This window comes from Aulonocara sp. 'chitande type north' Nkhata Bay, linkage group LG19, assembly GCF_057382095.1.
Source record: "Aulonocara sp. 'chitande type north' Nkhata Bay isolate Kocher_YH1m ecotype deep benthic linkage group LG19, A_spYH_male_GT1.1, whole genome shotgun sequence".
In the NCBI taxonomy this organism is placed as follows: domain Eukaryota; kingdom Metazoa; phylum Chordata; class Actinopteri; order Cichliformes; family Cichlidae; genus Aulonocara; species Aulonocara sp. 'chitande type north' Nkhata Bay.
The window spans coordinates 14145674-14161953 of NC_141362.1; the positions used below are offsets into that span (position 1 = coordinate 14145674).

Sequence of the window (16280 nt, forward strand, 5' to 3'; positions counted from 1 at the left end):
ATAAAACAATAAAACAATTAACACTATAACATCAGAGTCATATAAGTGTGGAATTATGTTCACAGGTAAAAACCACTAATAAGAGTAAACTATAGCACATAGCTATAGCAAAGTAAAGCTGTACCATCAAACACAGTGATAGAGAACATAGACAACGCAAGACAAACAGAAAAATTAATAGAATAACTCACTGCAAACAAGGCCAGGATTTAACTGGTAGAAAAAGCAAGTTCAAACAGATATGTTTTAAGCCGTGATTTAAAAGATTGAATAGAATCAGACGCCCGGATGCCAATCGGGTGATTGTTCCACAGCTCAGGTGCAGCTCGAGCAAACGCTCGATCACCTCTAGACTTCAAACGAGATCTGGGCTGAACCAACAATAACTGTGAGGATGATCTTAAAGCCCTCGCAGGAGCATATGAGTTTAAGAGTTCCTTAAGATAGCTTGGTCCTGTGTTATTAGTAATTTTAAAAGTAAGCAACAGAATTTTAAATTGAATACGAAATTTCACAGGCAACCAGTGCAGATCAGCAAGGACGGGAGTGATGTGAGCAAACTTCTTAGTTTTAGTTAGAATGCGTGCAGCGGCATTCTGGACTGTCTGTAATCTATGTAGAAGGGTAGAGTGGAGACCAAAATAAAGTGAATTACAATAATCATGCTTTGTGACTTGATACTTGCATATTTGCAGAGTTGACTGACTTGGAAGCTTTTAATCATGTAAATGTCTGCATTTCTTCTATTCTTCCCTCCGTTCGTGAACAACAGACAGTTGTACCAGTAAAAAAAACAGATCAGGGAGGGCTTATTGAATTACGATCACGTGCTGACAGAAGTAGCCTCGGGCATTTACAGGTATGATAAAAACAGCAGAGTTTCTCTCCACCCACAGTCACTGCTGTCTAGCTTTTTGAGGTAAGGCAAGGTACTGTACTCGTACTGTAAACATTCTTACGCAGCTTGGTTTACACTTTTTTTTTTTTACCTCTTTTTGTAACAGTTATGTGGTGTTGGTACTGTTACATTATTAACGCTGAAAAATACTTTACAGTCTTATGTAAAAGACTCTTGTGTAAAGGAGTACACCTACTTAGTGATGTCCTTTGGGCACGTCGAAGAAGAAAAACGAGTTTGTGTAATGAGAATTAAAGCTAATCTTTACACTTCTTAATGTTTGTTTTCAACAGCTTTCAAACCCTGCAGCTATGCCTCCTCCAGGTGTGTGCATGAACATCATCAGTGCACGCCACATGAAAAATGGCTACGGGACTGTCACCAACCCCGAGAGGTTCCTAAACCAAGACTTCCACCAGCTGAAACAGTACTGTCTCATCCAACATCTAAGGTACATCGATAAGATGTTTCCCCCTGACAGAAATTCAATCGGCAATGGGATACTGACGCCTTCTGACCTTGACCGAGTGGTGTGGCTGAGACCAGGGGTGAGTGTTGCATTGGCTGAAAACCCCAAATGCAAGTACATATAATCATGAAAGCTGTTTGAGGAGAGGGTGTGGTCTGTGGCTCTGCTGCAGAGGAGTGGTGGGGCATTGGGTTTGGTGGGCAGTGCCAGTGTAACTGATCACACCAATCGGTCCAGCTCTGCAGCTCCTCTGCAGTGGAGCCGAAGGCCATACCCCCACCACGCCGATGCTCTAACAATCTACAAATCTAGATAGTTAAGGCTCTTCATGAAGCATAGAAATCTGCTAATTCATTTGTACGTTGGGTTATTGGAACCTTTGTTTCATGGTGTGCCTGAATGCTTTACCAACCACAAACGAGGATGCACATTTTAGCTGCATGAAGTATTTCTTCAAGGGAAACAAAGACAAAACTGTATGAAACACCAACTGTTAATTTGCCAAATGATTGTTAATGTTTCTTTAACTTCTATAACTTTTGTTGCAGTAAGCCCAATAATAATAATGATGATAATAATAAAGAAATAATAACAATAATCCATAAAGATAAGAGTTTGTTTTGTTATTTCAGAAAATTGTTCCAAATCCATCGTTTGTTGCTGACGGGGTGTCCAGGTTCGACTTTGGTCAAGGTTGGGTTAGTAAGTATACTTATTCTTTCACTTCTTTGTGTCAATCTAACCATAATCAGCACAATTACTACTGCGATATCTGCACAGTAAATCATTCTGACAACTCAACTACATATTTTTACAGAAAACTGCTGGTTTATTGCCTCTATTGGAGCTCTGACATTTCAGAATCACATCCTTGGACAAGTTGTTCCACTTGAGCAAAACTTTCACGAGGATTACTGTGGACTGTTCCACTTCAGGGTATATACAGTACCATAATATCATTCATACCATTGAAAAGTCAGTGGTAAAATGTTGTCTGTACATTTTAAAGTTGTTTAAGGAATTACTTGAAATATTACGAGTCTTTTGTTTTGATATTCTGCCATTGCCAAAGATAAATATCTAAAAGCAGGTTGCATTAAACAATGCATAAAACCTTTTCGCTTTCTCTTCTCTCTCAACTGCTTAGTTCTGGAGATTTGGAAAATGGGTGGATGTCATCATTGATGACAAACTACCAACAATTGATGGCAGACTCATTTTTGTCCACTCCAGAGATCCAACTGAATTTTGGCCAGCTTTGCTGGAAAAAGCCTATGCAAAGTATGTAAAAACCCTGTGTTATTTCTCAGTTTACAGTGCTCTTTGTGGGAGTTATTTGTCAGTAAAAATAACAATATATCCACTTTTTTTCAGGGTGTGTGGTTCCTACACAGATATGAATGCTGGAACTCCTGCCGAGGCATTGGTAGACTTCACTGGTGGGGTCCACATTTATATTGATCTGTCAAAGCCCCCTCCAGACCTGTGGGAAATGATGTGTCGAGCTGGTCAATCCAAGTCACTGATGGGTTGTGGGACACCACAGGGTGTAAGCATTGATTTACACCACATAAAGCAACATGTTTTGAAAACAGTCAGGGGTGTCTGTCTTACTGAAAGATCGGGTGATAAAAAAGAACCTTCAGAATAATAGCTCTTAGCTCAGAGTTATCTTCTCCCAGCAGAAAAATAAAAACACTGTGTTGGGATTGTTCCATTTTGAGAAAGTGGTTTGATAACTCCCCCATTCACAGCGGCTGGAAATCTACCTGTCACATTAAAGTAAACAGCACCGCCCTGTTTCCCTGAAGTTAAGCGCAATACCTAGAAAGCAGTACAGTTTAATAGAATGAAGAAAATCCCGTACATGTTAATGCAAGAGTGAACCACTCTCAGAGCCATAGTATGTTGTGAAAAGAAAACACTGGTAAATGTTTTTGACGATCATGTTTTTAGAGATATTTTTTATCAGAATTCAAATTAAAGTATAATCAGTGTTTTGCATGTATTATCTTTCTAAATACCTTAAATTACAGCAGAACAGTACCAATACTTTGTGGGTTGCATTTCTGTTTGTATGAAAGAATCTTCACCTTTTTCATCATGTAGTTTATTTTAATTAATTAATGACCCATAAGTGGCTCCACAGGATCTTGTTTGGCCCCTCAAACAGTAACTACACGGATAAGTCTTTTCAGACAGAGAGAGCTACTGATACATTAGACTCTGAAATACTTGTCCAGATGGTTTACTCTCATGATGAGTGAAAGCACTTAATCCAGCAGAAGCACGTCTCATATGATGTATGATAATCTTGCACCGTTTGAACCTTCACAAGAATTTAAGAAGCTGTTTGTTTTCCAAATAATGTTGATATATCCTACTGTATGAGCAAATACATGGGGTGACCGTGGCTCAGGGGGTTGGGAAGCGTATCTGTAACCGGAAGGTTGCCGGTTCGATCCCCGGGCTCTCTGTCCTGGTCGTTGTGTCCTTGGGCAAGACACTTTTTACCCTACCGCCTACTGGTGTTGGCCAGAGGGGGATGGCGCGATATGGCAGCCTCGCTTCTGTCAGTCTGAACAAGCTACAACCGTAGCTTGCCTCCACCAGTGTGTGAATGAATAGTTGTATTGTAAAGCGCTTTGGGTGCCTTGAAAAGCGCTATATAAATCCAATCCATTATTATTAAATGAAATTTAATTTGCTGACACACGAGTAATGCTAACATAAGCAACAATATACTGGTTCTTTACTACTTTGAAAAGCCAAAGTTTGCTAATATGATTTTGTTTTCATTTAAAATTTGCCAATTAGCCAACTCAGCTCGTTCTTGTGTGTTCACTATTTATTACCTGCAAGACTCAAAAGCAAAATGATATTTTTCTTAAGTTGTGCTAATTTAAACTGAACTTGGAATGTTTACATGTGTTAATTCTTTGTAGGAGACAACTGAAAACATTGTACTACCAAATGGGCTGGTCCAAAGCCATGCTTATGCTGTCACAGGTGTTAAACAGGTAAGGTCTGGAATTTATTTAAAAGATAATACAACATGCAGCAAACTAAAATAGAGTGGTTGTTAACGTTCTATTAGCAAGAGTTACGTTTTTAAGTTTCTAATGATGTTTACCTCAGCAAACAATTAATTTCATTCATTTTAAGGTAATAAAGGTACCGAGCTTGCATTTACTGTAAAGCAGTGTATTTTTTTTATTAAAGAAACTACAAATGTGGTTTCCTTTGGTGTGCAGATGATTAGCCGAGGGCAGATGGTGAACCTGGTGCGTTTGTGGAATCCCTGGGGCCACGGAGAGTGGAATGGAGACTGGAGTGATCGGTTAGAGCATCTTGCACTCACCATTTCTCTGGTTTTGTACCTCAGGAGAAAAAATACTGAGATAATTTAGCAGTGGTGGAATAGCATTATATATATATATATATTATGCTCACAGGGAAGTATCAAGAAGTCCTGTGTGTTTTGTTTTAGTAATTTCCTCAGTGATAAACTTAAGGGGCGATCGTGGCTCAAAGAGTTGACAGTTCGTCTTGTAACTGGAAGGCTGCCGGTTCGAACCCCGGCTCGGATAGTCTCGGTCATTGTGTCCTTGGGCAAGACACTTCACCTACCTACTGGTGATGGCCAGAGGGGCCGATGGTGCGATATGGCAGCCTTGCTTCTGTCAGTCTGCCCCAGGGCAGCTGTGGCTACAACTGTAGTTTGCCTCCACCAGTGAGTGAATGAATAGTGGAATTGTAAAGCGCTTTGAGGGCCCTGTAAAGCGCTATATAAATGCATTATTATAAATACATTTTTAGGCATGCAAGGAAGGGCTGAGGATAGCTGAGGATATGTGGATCAGAGCCATGAGAAGCTTTTGTGTTGGTTTCTTATCAGCGTAATCTCTTAATTATGAACTTCTTATGTAAGTGAAGAAAAAAACCCCACAGATGGCAAGTTTTGACAGGACTTGAAGGTTTTATTCTAGAGTTTCTTATTTTGAAATACTTGATAATTTTAGGTGTGGTTTGTGGTTTGGAGGCATTCTCTAATGGCTCTGTTTGAAACTATTGAAACAAGGTCTGTCTTGCACACGAGGCAGAAGAAAAAGTCTCCTGACAGCTCTGAAAGACTCTTTGTTGACTGCAAAGGTCACTAATTTCCCACACGTCATCCACATGAGTAGAGAGGAGTAGTTGTAGCTTGAATGAGCTTAAATTTGAAAAGTTTAGAATATGACAATATTGTATTCATATGCCTCCTCTTCCTTCTCTGAAAAATTTCCAAAAAGGTCACCTCTGTGGCAAACTGTGAGTCCTCAAGATCGAGATATGTGCCTAGCAGTCTATGATGACGGCGAGTTTTGGTAAGAAAAATCAAAATGTGACAAATGCAACACAGTAATTAGTTACACAATAATAAGTTCTTACCATAATTAAACAAAAGAAGAACAAAAAGATGCTTTCTAACCCTAAGTACTCAAATGTATTTGTGTTATACATCTCTATGCTCAAATGCTTAAAAGTTAAATTAGATTATATAGTTAGTTTCTTTGAACATAGTTTAATAGAATAATAGAATAATAGAATAATATAAATAATAGAATAGCTATTCGAGGGCAAAAGAGTCTATAGAGTTAGAATTTGACTTCCAGTGAAAGCTGCTAAACAAAAGCTGCTACGCTTTTGTGTAGATTCCATTAAATCAACAAATTGTTGCAGAATACATGCTTTTTATATTTCTGTTCATTTTTTGTTATCGTTCATTATCACGAAACTGCCAGAACTCATTATTACCTAAATTTATATCTGTTTTCAAGGATGAGTCTGAAAGACTTCTGTAAGACCTATTCAGAGCTCGACATCTGCTGCATGTGTCCTGACTTCCTGGATGGAAACTCTACCTGTCACTGGAAAACCTCCATTTATGAAGGTCGATGGGTTGCAGGAACCACTGCTGGAGGCTGCATGAAGAACCCTGGTATATTCAAAAGCTCTAATAAGTTAAAGCCTCATTAAATGCCTTAGTTATGGAAATAAATGATCTCTTTGCTACATCCATTTGCACAGCACCACATGCCTTTTAGCAATTCTAAACTAATTGCAACTATCATTTATTTCCTTTGCGCTATAATCAATCTTTGTAGACTACAGTGTGACCAAAATCCTGACCATACAATCTCACTGACTCTGAAAGGGTTCCTTCGAAGACGGGAACAGGTCTGTGACCACCAGCAGTCAGTTATCATCTTCAAAGTGACTTTGATGCTTCATAATACCAATAAAACATATAAATATGATCAAATGGTAACCAGAGATAAGCACAGGAGTCTGGCAGTGATTGTAGTCAGAGGATAATTTTTTTGGAGACAGGGTACTTCCTAACATATCATGTGGCCTATCCAATGACCTTGGAGGTGCCAAGGCCAAGGAAGTGCTATTTTTACTCTAGTGTGACTGAGCCATTAAATATAATTGCAATAATTTGGGAACTGTGAAGAGAAAGTGTCGTATTTCTGTGGAGTCAGTCTATCATCTTGTAGCTGCTTGTTAAGGTTTACTTAATAATAATAATAATAATAATAGATTAATGGAAAACTCCAAAATGATTTCCTTCTTTGCTTTTCAGAGAGCTTCTGGACAAATCCACAGTATCGGGTCAAGATTGATGAATTATCCAGTGAATGTGCTGGGAAACAGGGTGAAGTCAACATGCTGGTGTCTCTCATGCAAAAGCCAGATAAAAGGAATAGACGCCTGGTCCAGAACCTCTACATTGGATTTTCTGTATTTGAGGTAAAGATTAGCCTTTATTGTTTCCATCACACTGGTTAGATTGGTGTACTCTGCACTGCATGTGTAGAAGTCATGTAGTAAACTAATGAAAAGTGGGAGTTTTGTGCCTCATTTACAAAAAACCCTTCAATTCCTAAATCATTAGTTTCCATTTAGCTTTTATAAAGACATAATTCACGTGATCTAATTTTTTTTTCTGTGATTTCCTCTAAGGTGCCTGAAAACGTGAGTATTTTCCCACAGCAAACATTTCATTTCACAATTTTCAAATAACAGGACCGAGACAGAGCGGAAGAGATTAAATATCTGTTTAAAACTGATATTACAGTACATGGCACACAGCGGGAAATTCCCAGCCTCTTTCTTCAGTGCGAGCAAACTTGTTGCCTACACTAAATCCTACATAAATGCCCGTGAGGTGATGGAGTTAATGATGCTGAAGCCTGGTGAATACGTGATTGTGCCATCCACCTTCAGTCCCAATGAGACAGCCTCCTTCATCCTGACCATCGTGTCCAAGGCAGAGACCCACGTGCAGTAAGATACTTGCAATCTTATACACTACACTGGCAAAAGTATTCACTCACCCGTCCAAATAATTTAATCCAGGTGTTCCAATCATTTTCATGGTTATAAAATCAAGTACTTAGGCATGCAGACTCCTTCTACAAACATTTGTGAAAGAATAGGTCATTCCCAGGAGCTCAGTGACTTCCAGCATGGCGATAGGATGACATCTGTGCAACAAGTCGAGTCGTGAAATTTCCTTGCGGGATTATCGTGTGCGGCCGTTTTTTAGGAGTTGGGCTCGGCTCATTAGTTGCAGTGAAAGGAACTCTTAATGCTTCAGCATAACAAAGCATTTTTGACATGCTTCCAACTTTGTGGGACCAGTTTGGACATAACCCCTTCCTGTGCCAATAAAACTGCATACCAGTGCACAAAGCAAGGTCCGTAAAGACGTGGATGAGTGAGTTTGGTGTGGAAGAACTTGAGTGGCCTGCACAGAGTCCCGACAGATCACCTTTGGGATGAATTAGAGCAAATACTGAAAAGTGTTTAAACACACATTATTAACACATTTAAATGTATATATATGTTTCTTCAGTTTCAGTTCTCTGATGTGAACTGAAACTAAAGAAGCTGGATGACTGTTGAAACGTCTTCAAGGAAACTTAAAGAAGTCCAGAAGCTTTTCTTTCCAAGCAAGTCTTTTGGCAAAATAGTGTAGTGACAAGTAATGTTCAAAGTTGGGGTAGTAAATGCTAAAAAATAAACATAATCTCAAACAAAGGTATTACTTTTGACAGAAAGGGTGGGGCAGAGGAGGCGCGGGCAACATGACAAGCAATGGTGCCCATCCATATCATACAACCTGTTTTGACTGTGTCTAGTTGTAAAAGTTCTACTATATGTTTATACTGCACTGATTTAAGCAGGTGCCTTTTTTGGAAGGTTTTGATGATGCTCTCAATCATCTGTGGAATTGCCTGGGGAACTTTTGACATCAACTATGCGTCTAAGTGTCGTAAAGAGTATTATTGGCACTATAAAAGATGTTTAGCAAGCAAGTAAAGAAGTGGCATTTTGGAGAGAGAAGAGCAGAAGGATTTTACCAAAAGACTGAGTTTGAGCAGTGCTGTCACTGATTATACGAGTGCAAAGTCTGATAGATGGAGTTCTTATGGCGGAGCTGTTTTGAAAGATTTAAAATTCATCCATTCGCTACCACTTATCCTTTTCAGGGTCGTGGGGGGTGCTGGAGCCAATCCCAGCTGTCATAGGGCGAGAGGCAGGGTACACCCTGGACAGGTCGCCAGTCTGTCGCAGGGCTAACACATAGGGACAGACAACCATTCGCACTCACATTCACACCTATGGGCAATTTAGATTAATCAATTAACCTATCCCCAATAAGTGCATGTCTTTGGTGGGAGGAAGCCAGAGTACCCGGAGAGAACCCACGCAAACACGGGGAGAACATACAAACTCCACACAGAAAGCCCCCGGCCTGATGGTGGAATTGAACTCAGGACCTTCTTGCTGTGCGGCAACAGTGCTAACCACCGTGCCACCATGCTGCGAGATTTAAAATCATTAATTGTTATTTGTTAAAAGTTTGCATTCTTACTATGTGGGTGTGCAAAGCTGGGCAAGTGGGAAGGAATTTTGAATGGGGAATTCTATAAATGTGTGTCATTGGTACACTGACCTGTCAGTCTGTGTGGACCTGTAGTGCTGTGGTGCTCAGGTATCACATGGCTGTATCGTCCTCAGGGTCTATCACAAAGTTGTTGCTCCTGTGATCTCCCGAATGACAATCCTGCACACTACTTTTACTTGCTGGTGAAAAAAAGTTGTACTCATTCCTTTTATCTGTCCTGTGTCCTCAGTGAGAACTCCAGTGGTCATGAATATATGGAATTGGAAGAGGTGAATAAGATGGATCATGTTACATCATCCAGTAGAAATATATACTGTCAAATAATAGTGAAAATAACCCCTTGGTATTTGGTAGAGTTAATTCTGAACAACTGACCCCATACTGACCCCATACTCAGTCAGTTTTTAACCTTGGTTGTTGTTGTTTTTTTTGTTAACATTGATTGAATGACACAGTCTAATCATTAATATAGAGATAAAAACATGCTTAGAGCACCGCTCTTTTGCAGAACACACCAGTGGGAAAGAGTGAGGATGACGAACGTAAAAGGACACTGTTCCGTCAGCATTCTGACAAGGTAAAGGATTGTGTCTTGTAACAATAGTTCCTTTTTTGGGGGGGGGACACATGTCTATTTGCTTTTTTTTTAATGAGTTAGATAATAAGAAACGCTTAAAAGTAACCCAACCATCACATTAAGCTTTGATTACTTTCCAGTATGAAGAAGTGGATGCAGAGCAGCTCAAGAGGCTCCTAAATGGAAAAATACTAAAAGGTTTGCACAGTAAAAGTGAAAGGCTACACAGTTAAAATAATAATCCCATGTAGATGGTGCCGAGTGTCCTAGTATGATTTACTTTTTTCTTTTTTAGGAGACTTGAAATCTGGAGGATTCACAATCGATGCCTGTCGCAGCATGGTAGCTCTGATGGATGTATCCTCGAGTGTCATATTGACTTGGGTGCATTTATATTGGCTTCATTTCAGCTGCTTACTGGAGCAAACCCTTACAATAACTGCACTTACATAAAACATATTAACAGTGTACAAGTCAAAACCTGCCTGCCCTTTTACTCAATAATGCAAAAATGCACAGTTCTGATATCTTAATGGTACCTTAAAAAGACATCTGTGACTGGAAAGCTGAATGATGAGGAATTTGTTCGTCTGTGGAAGAAGGCTGTCACATACCAGGTAAGATAAACATAGTAAATGTCAAAGATGTCATCACAACACAAAGGCAGGGTTACCTGACAGGTAATCAGAGGTGAAAGCAGGATTTAGTTTGAACACAAACTGTCACATTTGCATATAAGAACTCACTGAACAAAGGGAGCGACCTGGGAAACATATGATTTCAGATTTGGTGATGACATCAGGAAGGTTCATCCAGTTCATCCTCAATGTTCATCCAGTTGCACATTGAGGTTTATTGCTCTGAAACACAGCAAAACAGCAACTCTGTGTTACTGACGGCTTCCATTACAATAACTGGCCTGCGTTACTTTTGTAAGGTATTATGTGTAATGGCCCTTTAGTAATCAGCCCTTAGTAAACAGAGCAAATGACAGACCAGTGAACAATACACAACATAAGATGTACTGGCTGGTTTATCAAAACATTTCTTATAACTTTTACTGAAACCAGCTAATTGTTTTCTATCATATTTCTGATGGAACAACACGGTTAAACAGTTTAACCCAGGAGACTAACATCACTTAGCGCAGCGGTCCCCAACCCCCGGGCCTCGGACCGGTACCGGGCCGCGAGAGTTGAGGCTCAGGTGTGAAATGTATAGTTTTCAGGGTTTTTATCGGTTTTCAGCGTTATTTTGTTATCGTTTTTATCGTTTACTCAGTTTTCAGGGTTTTTATCGGTTTTCAGCGTTATTTTGTTATCGTTTTTATCGTTTACTCGGTTTTCCTGGGTCTTTTCACGTGTGTTATGAAAAAATTTTCGGTAAAATTTTTCCGGTACCGGTACTAGTTTTATTTTGTTGTATTTATCCGCGACACCTTAAAGGCCGGTCCATGAAAATATTGCCGGGCATAAACTGGTCCGTGGTGCAAAAAAGGTTGGGGACCGCTGACTTAGCGCACAAAGGTTACTAGCGTTAGCCACGGATAACGTGAATCAACTCTCTTCTTTGGTCACATCAAACGCCTTATAAACAAGAATTACACTCCAAACATGTTACTTTAAATAACTATCAACTTTACATAAATGTATAGAGTTCTCGTATACTGCTCTCACCTGAAACACAGCAAAACAGCAGTTCTGTGTCACTGACAGCTTCCATTACAATAACTGGCCCGCGTTACTTTTGTAAGGGATTATTTTGCCAGTCTCTCATTTGTCTGAGACGCCACTGCCACCTACTGGCGAAACTAAATATCGCCTTAAAACCAAATCAGGTGGGAGCACACGTTAAAAAACTTCAACAAGAATTCTGAGGCTTGTTTTTGATCCTTAAAATACTCAGGATGCCACAATTATCAGGATGTTGACTTTATCTCACCCACACCACCAGACTACTCCTTTTGTAGACTAATCCATTGTGTATATTAGGATTGTCTCAATGTCAGAGTTCATTCAACAGTTGATCATGCTACAAAGAGAAATCACTTTAAGTCCATAACGACGGATGTTCTAATGCATTTACGTGTAGTTATTACACAATTATCTATGAAGTCTTTTAACATGTCAACCATTGATTTTCAAATATCAAATACAGCCCTACACACACACACACACACACACACACACACACACACACAATGTGAAAATGTGACATAAAAAATAATTAAACAAAGATTATCTTACATTTTCAAGCAAGACTTTATATACAGTCTTCGAGCAAAAGTAACAAAACTTCACAAACTGAAGTGGATTTGTTTCATTTTTAAGCTTGTCTGTAATCTCTCCCTCACTGTTCTGTTTCTCCGTTATTTTATTGGTGGTCAAGCTGACTGCTCATGGAAGGAAAAACTAAAACCAGGAAATGTCCCAGTGCTGCTGAGGGGCAGAAGGTCACTGGTTCTAACCCATGCAAACGTCTTATTATAAATATTCTAACATTATAATCGCTAATTATGTGCTTTTCACACAGGAAATTTTCTCCCGCTGTGATGTTTCGAAAACAGGGACGCTGTCACTAAGCGAGCTGAGAAATGCTATGATAGCCTCAGGTAGACATTTAATTTTAAAACCCATTTTAAGATACTGTTGAAACACAAAACTATCCTGTGATTATTGAGTCTTTCACATTTTCTATGTAAAACAATGGTATAGTTAACATTTTTAGAAAAACAAAATGAACATGAAAACAATGGTCCCTCTAACAATCATTTATTTAAATCTCTCCCTTCATGCAGCTCTGTATCAGGTTTTAGCTCAGTGTTTAGCTGTCTGCTTATTTTTGGTCACTTTCTGTAGTGGTGGCTCTCACACTATGTGGCACCCAGAAGCTGGTAAAGACCAAAAACCAAGCTTAAAAAGTCTAAATAAGTGGGCTATATGACTGGTTACCAACGAATTAAATTGTCATATTAAAGTTTTTTATTTGCAACATGTCTCTGCTTCTTCTATGTGGCCAAAATGATTATTCCTCAGGTTAGTAAAATACCAAAGTAAGGCATTAAAGCAGAGAAAAGATCAGGATCCAGCTTAAATTCTACAATGAAGACAGTAATGGCAATCATACATTCAGTATTAATATGTTCTGAAGGTTATGTAAATAGTATTTTTGTAAAGTATTAGCACTTGCTTTGATATTCTACACAAACCACCTGTCTAGCAGCATGTCTGTTTGTATCTGGTAGCAACCAGCCCTAATACACACTCCACTGACTTCATCTTATGAACTGTATGTTGGTCAGGAAAGAAGATCAGCGATGAGATGCTGAATTTGATGGCTCTCCGTTACGGCACCTCGTCTGGGCACATTACTCTGGAGAGCTTCATCAGTCTAGTACTCCGCTTTGAATGCATGTATCGTAAGTAAAACTGAAGAAAATTACAGTAGACATATTTTATATTCTTCAAAGGTTAAAAGTTGTCAACTGTGGAACTTGAATTAGATTTGAATATCTGCAATATCTGTCTTTTCTCTTTATTTTCTTTACAATTAGAAATTACTCAGAAATACTCATTACATCACTGACGGGACACCAAAAGGATGAAGTCAGAACAAGTTGTGAAACTTCTACTTTTTCTTAACTATAAGGATTTATGTCTTTCTCCACAGAAATCTTCAACCAGTTGTCTGATGGCAAGGCTATGACTCTTCAGGAAACAGAGGTGACTACACTTCATTTTAAAATAGTTAACGAATCATGTCATGCATGCGCGAGATTTTAAGGTATGAAACATTAATAATCTATGATTTTTTATTGCAGTGGATGTACATTGCAATGTACACTTAACCTGACAGAGGAGATGACCTGCAGGAATGAGAACAAAGAAGAAATAAACAAAAAAGAGTTTTTCAGCATGAAAAAAAAATCATGATATGCAACCACTGGGTGAAGGTTTACAGTATATGAACAGGGCAGCAGAGTTAGACTACAAATCTGTGAGGAGTAGAAACTTTACAGTACAACAGATAGAACCGTGAGTGTGCAGCATCTGTGATTATTTTACACTGAAATCATTTTTTACAAAAACTAATTCAAAGTTCAAAGGTGGTGGTGCTTTAGAAGCACAAAGTTTGTGTCAAATCTTTATAGCCCATGTACTCCACCTTTGCTAAATGTTTCTGTTACTGAAGTTCTTTTTAAGTGGGTTGCTGCATTTTCTTTTCCACTGCTATGATACCGTAAGAGGGTTTTTTTTGATTGTCTCCCAACCTAGAGTCACATTGAAATATGCAAAAAGCTTTTGGATGATGTGAGATTAAATTTGATGTCTCGGGAAAAAATGTATTCACTGTTGTGATTGGATAACCTTTCATCTAGTGCCATCAATTGGTTGAAACTTTAGTTTGTTATTTAGCTGAGACCATGTGTGCCTGTACGTGCAGCCTTATGGTGCCAGGATATCTGATATGTCTGTAAAAAGTGTTTCTGATAGAGCATTTTAAGTGGGTTACTGAATTTTTAGCTTTGAATGGATTTTTTTTTTTATATTATTATCAGCTTCTACACAAAGAAATGATTCAAGCAGCTACGACAAGCATCAGAATTTCACGTACAAACCCCCTTTTTAGATGAAAAAAATAAATGAATGAAAAGCATGACATAAAAACTGAGCCTCACTGAACAGAGAATTCACAAATCAATTCTTTGGCCGCCATTTAAAAAACACTCAGATAAAATGCTCTGAACCCTAAACCTTTCATTCTTAAGCTTGAGTTTAAAGTTTTGAATTTACAACAGAGCGAGAAACTATTCAAAAATATGATGCCTGATCGTTCTGATTGTTCAACAGGCAGAGACATAGGCGTCAGATATTTATTTCCATGTTTTTATTGATTTTATCAATAGCAATACAGTTGAAATAATGACAGAACAGAAAATTTCTTGGTTCAAATTATAATGTAATTTAGTTTTAAGAAAGATTTGCCAATGATTATTAGAATTTATTAGAAGTTCTTCATTTTAAAATTCCAGAGTACTATTAAAATATATTAAAAAATAAAGATTACATCATAGTTTTGATTACATATCAGTTAAATTATTTGACATATGGATGAAGCAGAAATTAAACATTTGAACGGTAATTTGAATTAAATTAAACAAATAAATAAAATATTCACCCTCAAGCTACATTTAAAAAAAATCACTGATTCATGATTATTGATTATTATAAGAATGTGAAAGCTAGGTATGTTTTTAGGCTGGTTGTAGTAGCATTTGTAGTACAGCTGTTAGCAGAGCACCCAGCATCATAGTTGTCTGGGATTTTCCAAGCTCCACTTCCCCATTGGTTAGAGAGGCAGTGGTGGTGCTGTTGGAGCCTGGTGCAGTGGTGGTGCTGTTGGAGCCTGGTGCAATGGTGGTGCTGTTGGACCCTGGTGCAGTGGTGGTGCTGTTGGAGCCTGGTGCAGTGGTGGTGCTGTTGGAGCCTGGAGTTGGGCTGATTCTGTTGCTGATCAGACCCAGATTCAGTGTGTCCAGCTCTGACTGCAGCTGCAGGTTGATCCAGGTCTGAACTACAGTATCATTCTCAAACAGCTTCAGATCAGGTAGGTGCATACCCACGAGGCCTTTAACGTTGCTCACAGTCAAATTCTGTGAATTTTAAATAAATAACAGAAAACAAAATTAGTCTGAAGCTGCTAACACACAAGACAAAGAAGCCAAATATAAATGCCTTCTTTTTAAATATTATCATATTATGTTAAATAAAGAGCATGAGAAATTTGAAAGACTACATATGGTGGTTTATGTTGCCAAAGCACCTAAATCAGGAACTTGGTTGACATTTACATATATCAGCAGCAGTTTAGCTATTTCTTATAAGAACTATTTAAAAAGAAAATCATAGTTTTCAAGGCACAACTCAGACATATAATAAAGTCACAATAAAAATTAGATGTAGGCGGATGTCCAAAAAGTTTTCGTTTCATTTCTTTAACAACTATTCTTACAGCTATAACAGCAGGGTCCAGACTGCTGAAAGTGCTTATGTCCATGCTGATGTTTTGTGTTGACAGTGTTACTATATCCTGCAGAGGTGCTCCACCTATCAAGAAAGGAAATGAAACAGGAAATTAGAAAGCAGTTTTATGAGAAATAGAGAAACAGCTACGCAAACAGACAAAATGTATTCTCACCTAGATAGGGCTTAATCAACTGGTAAATGATACTGGAGCTGGACCGTTGTGAGCTGAAGGAAGTGGTACTGATGCCATACAGGACTTGCTTCTGCTCAGCTGAACATGATGACACATTCAGAGGGCTGGCATTTCTGTCAAGGGGAAAGAAGAAAGAGACATACAGTGTTACGTGTGC

The 16280-nt window shown here is 38.6% G+C and overlaps 2 protein-coding genes across 2 annotated transcripts in view; one reads left to right on the forward strand and one right to left on the reverse strand.

Annotated features, from left to right (window-relative positions):
• The first annotated feature begins 908 nt into the window (after positions 1 to 908).
• Positions 909 to 14738, forward strand: LOC147306688 (calpain-1 catalytic subunit-like). Its single transcript, XM_086275770.1, has 22 exons — positions 909 to 929; positions 1192 to 1446; positions 2000 to 2069; positions 2185 to 2303; positions 2515 to 2648; positions 2742 to 2916; positions 4313 to 4387; positions 4622 to 4707; positions 5660 to 5734; positions 6188 to 6348; positions 6997 to 7163; positions 7377 to 7388; positions 7492 to 7700; positions 9557 to 9596; positions 9836 to 9904; positions 10045 to 10102; positions 10200 to 10261; positions 10453 to 10521; positions 12437 to 12515; positions 13206 to 13322; positions 13574 to 13626; positions 13725 to 14738. Exons 2-22 carry the CDS (start codon positions 1210 to 1212, stop codon positions 13749 to 13751), a joined length of 2094 nt encoding a protein of 697 aa, XP_086131896.1. The 5' UTR covers positions 909 to 929; positions 1192 to 1209; the 3' UTR covers positions 13752 to 14738.
• Positions 13751 to 16280, reverse strand: part of LOC147306689 (uncharacterized) — a 40691-nt gene continuing 38161 nt past the window's right edge. The window contains exons 84-86 of the mRNA XM_086275888.1: positions 16103 to 16236; positions 15917 to 16011; positions 13751 to 15557 (exon numbers count right to left, since the gene is read on the reverse strand). Coding sequence (XP_086132014.1) covers positions 15159 to 15557; positions 15917 to 16011; positions 16103 to 16236 — 628 coding nt within the window. The 3' untranslated portion in view covers positions 13751 to 15158. The remainder of the gene's footprint in view (positions 15558 to 15916; positions 16012 to 16102; positions 16237 to 16280) is intronic.

Bases quoted from the DNA above. Each gene is read 5' to 3' on its own strand.
- LOC147306688 (XM_086275770.1), top strand. From the start codon at position 1,210: ATGCCTCCTCCAGGTGTGTGCATGAACATCATCAGTGCACGCCACATG. The intron at 2,070-2,184 runs GTAAGTATACTT...ATATTTTTACAG, and splicing joins CTTTGGTCAAGGTTGGGTTA to AAAACTGCTGGTTTATTGCC. The intron at 2,649-2,741 runs GTATGTAAAAAC...ACTTTTTTTCAG, and splicing joins CTGGAAAAAGCCTATGCAAA to GGTGTGTGGTTCCTACACAG.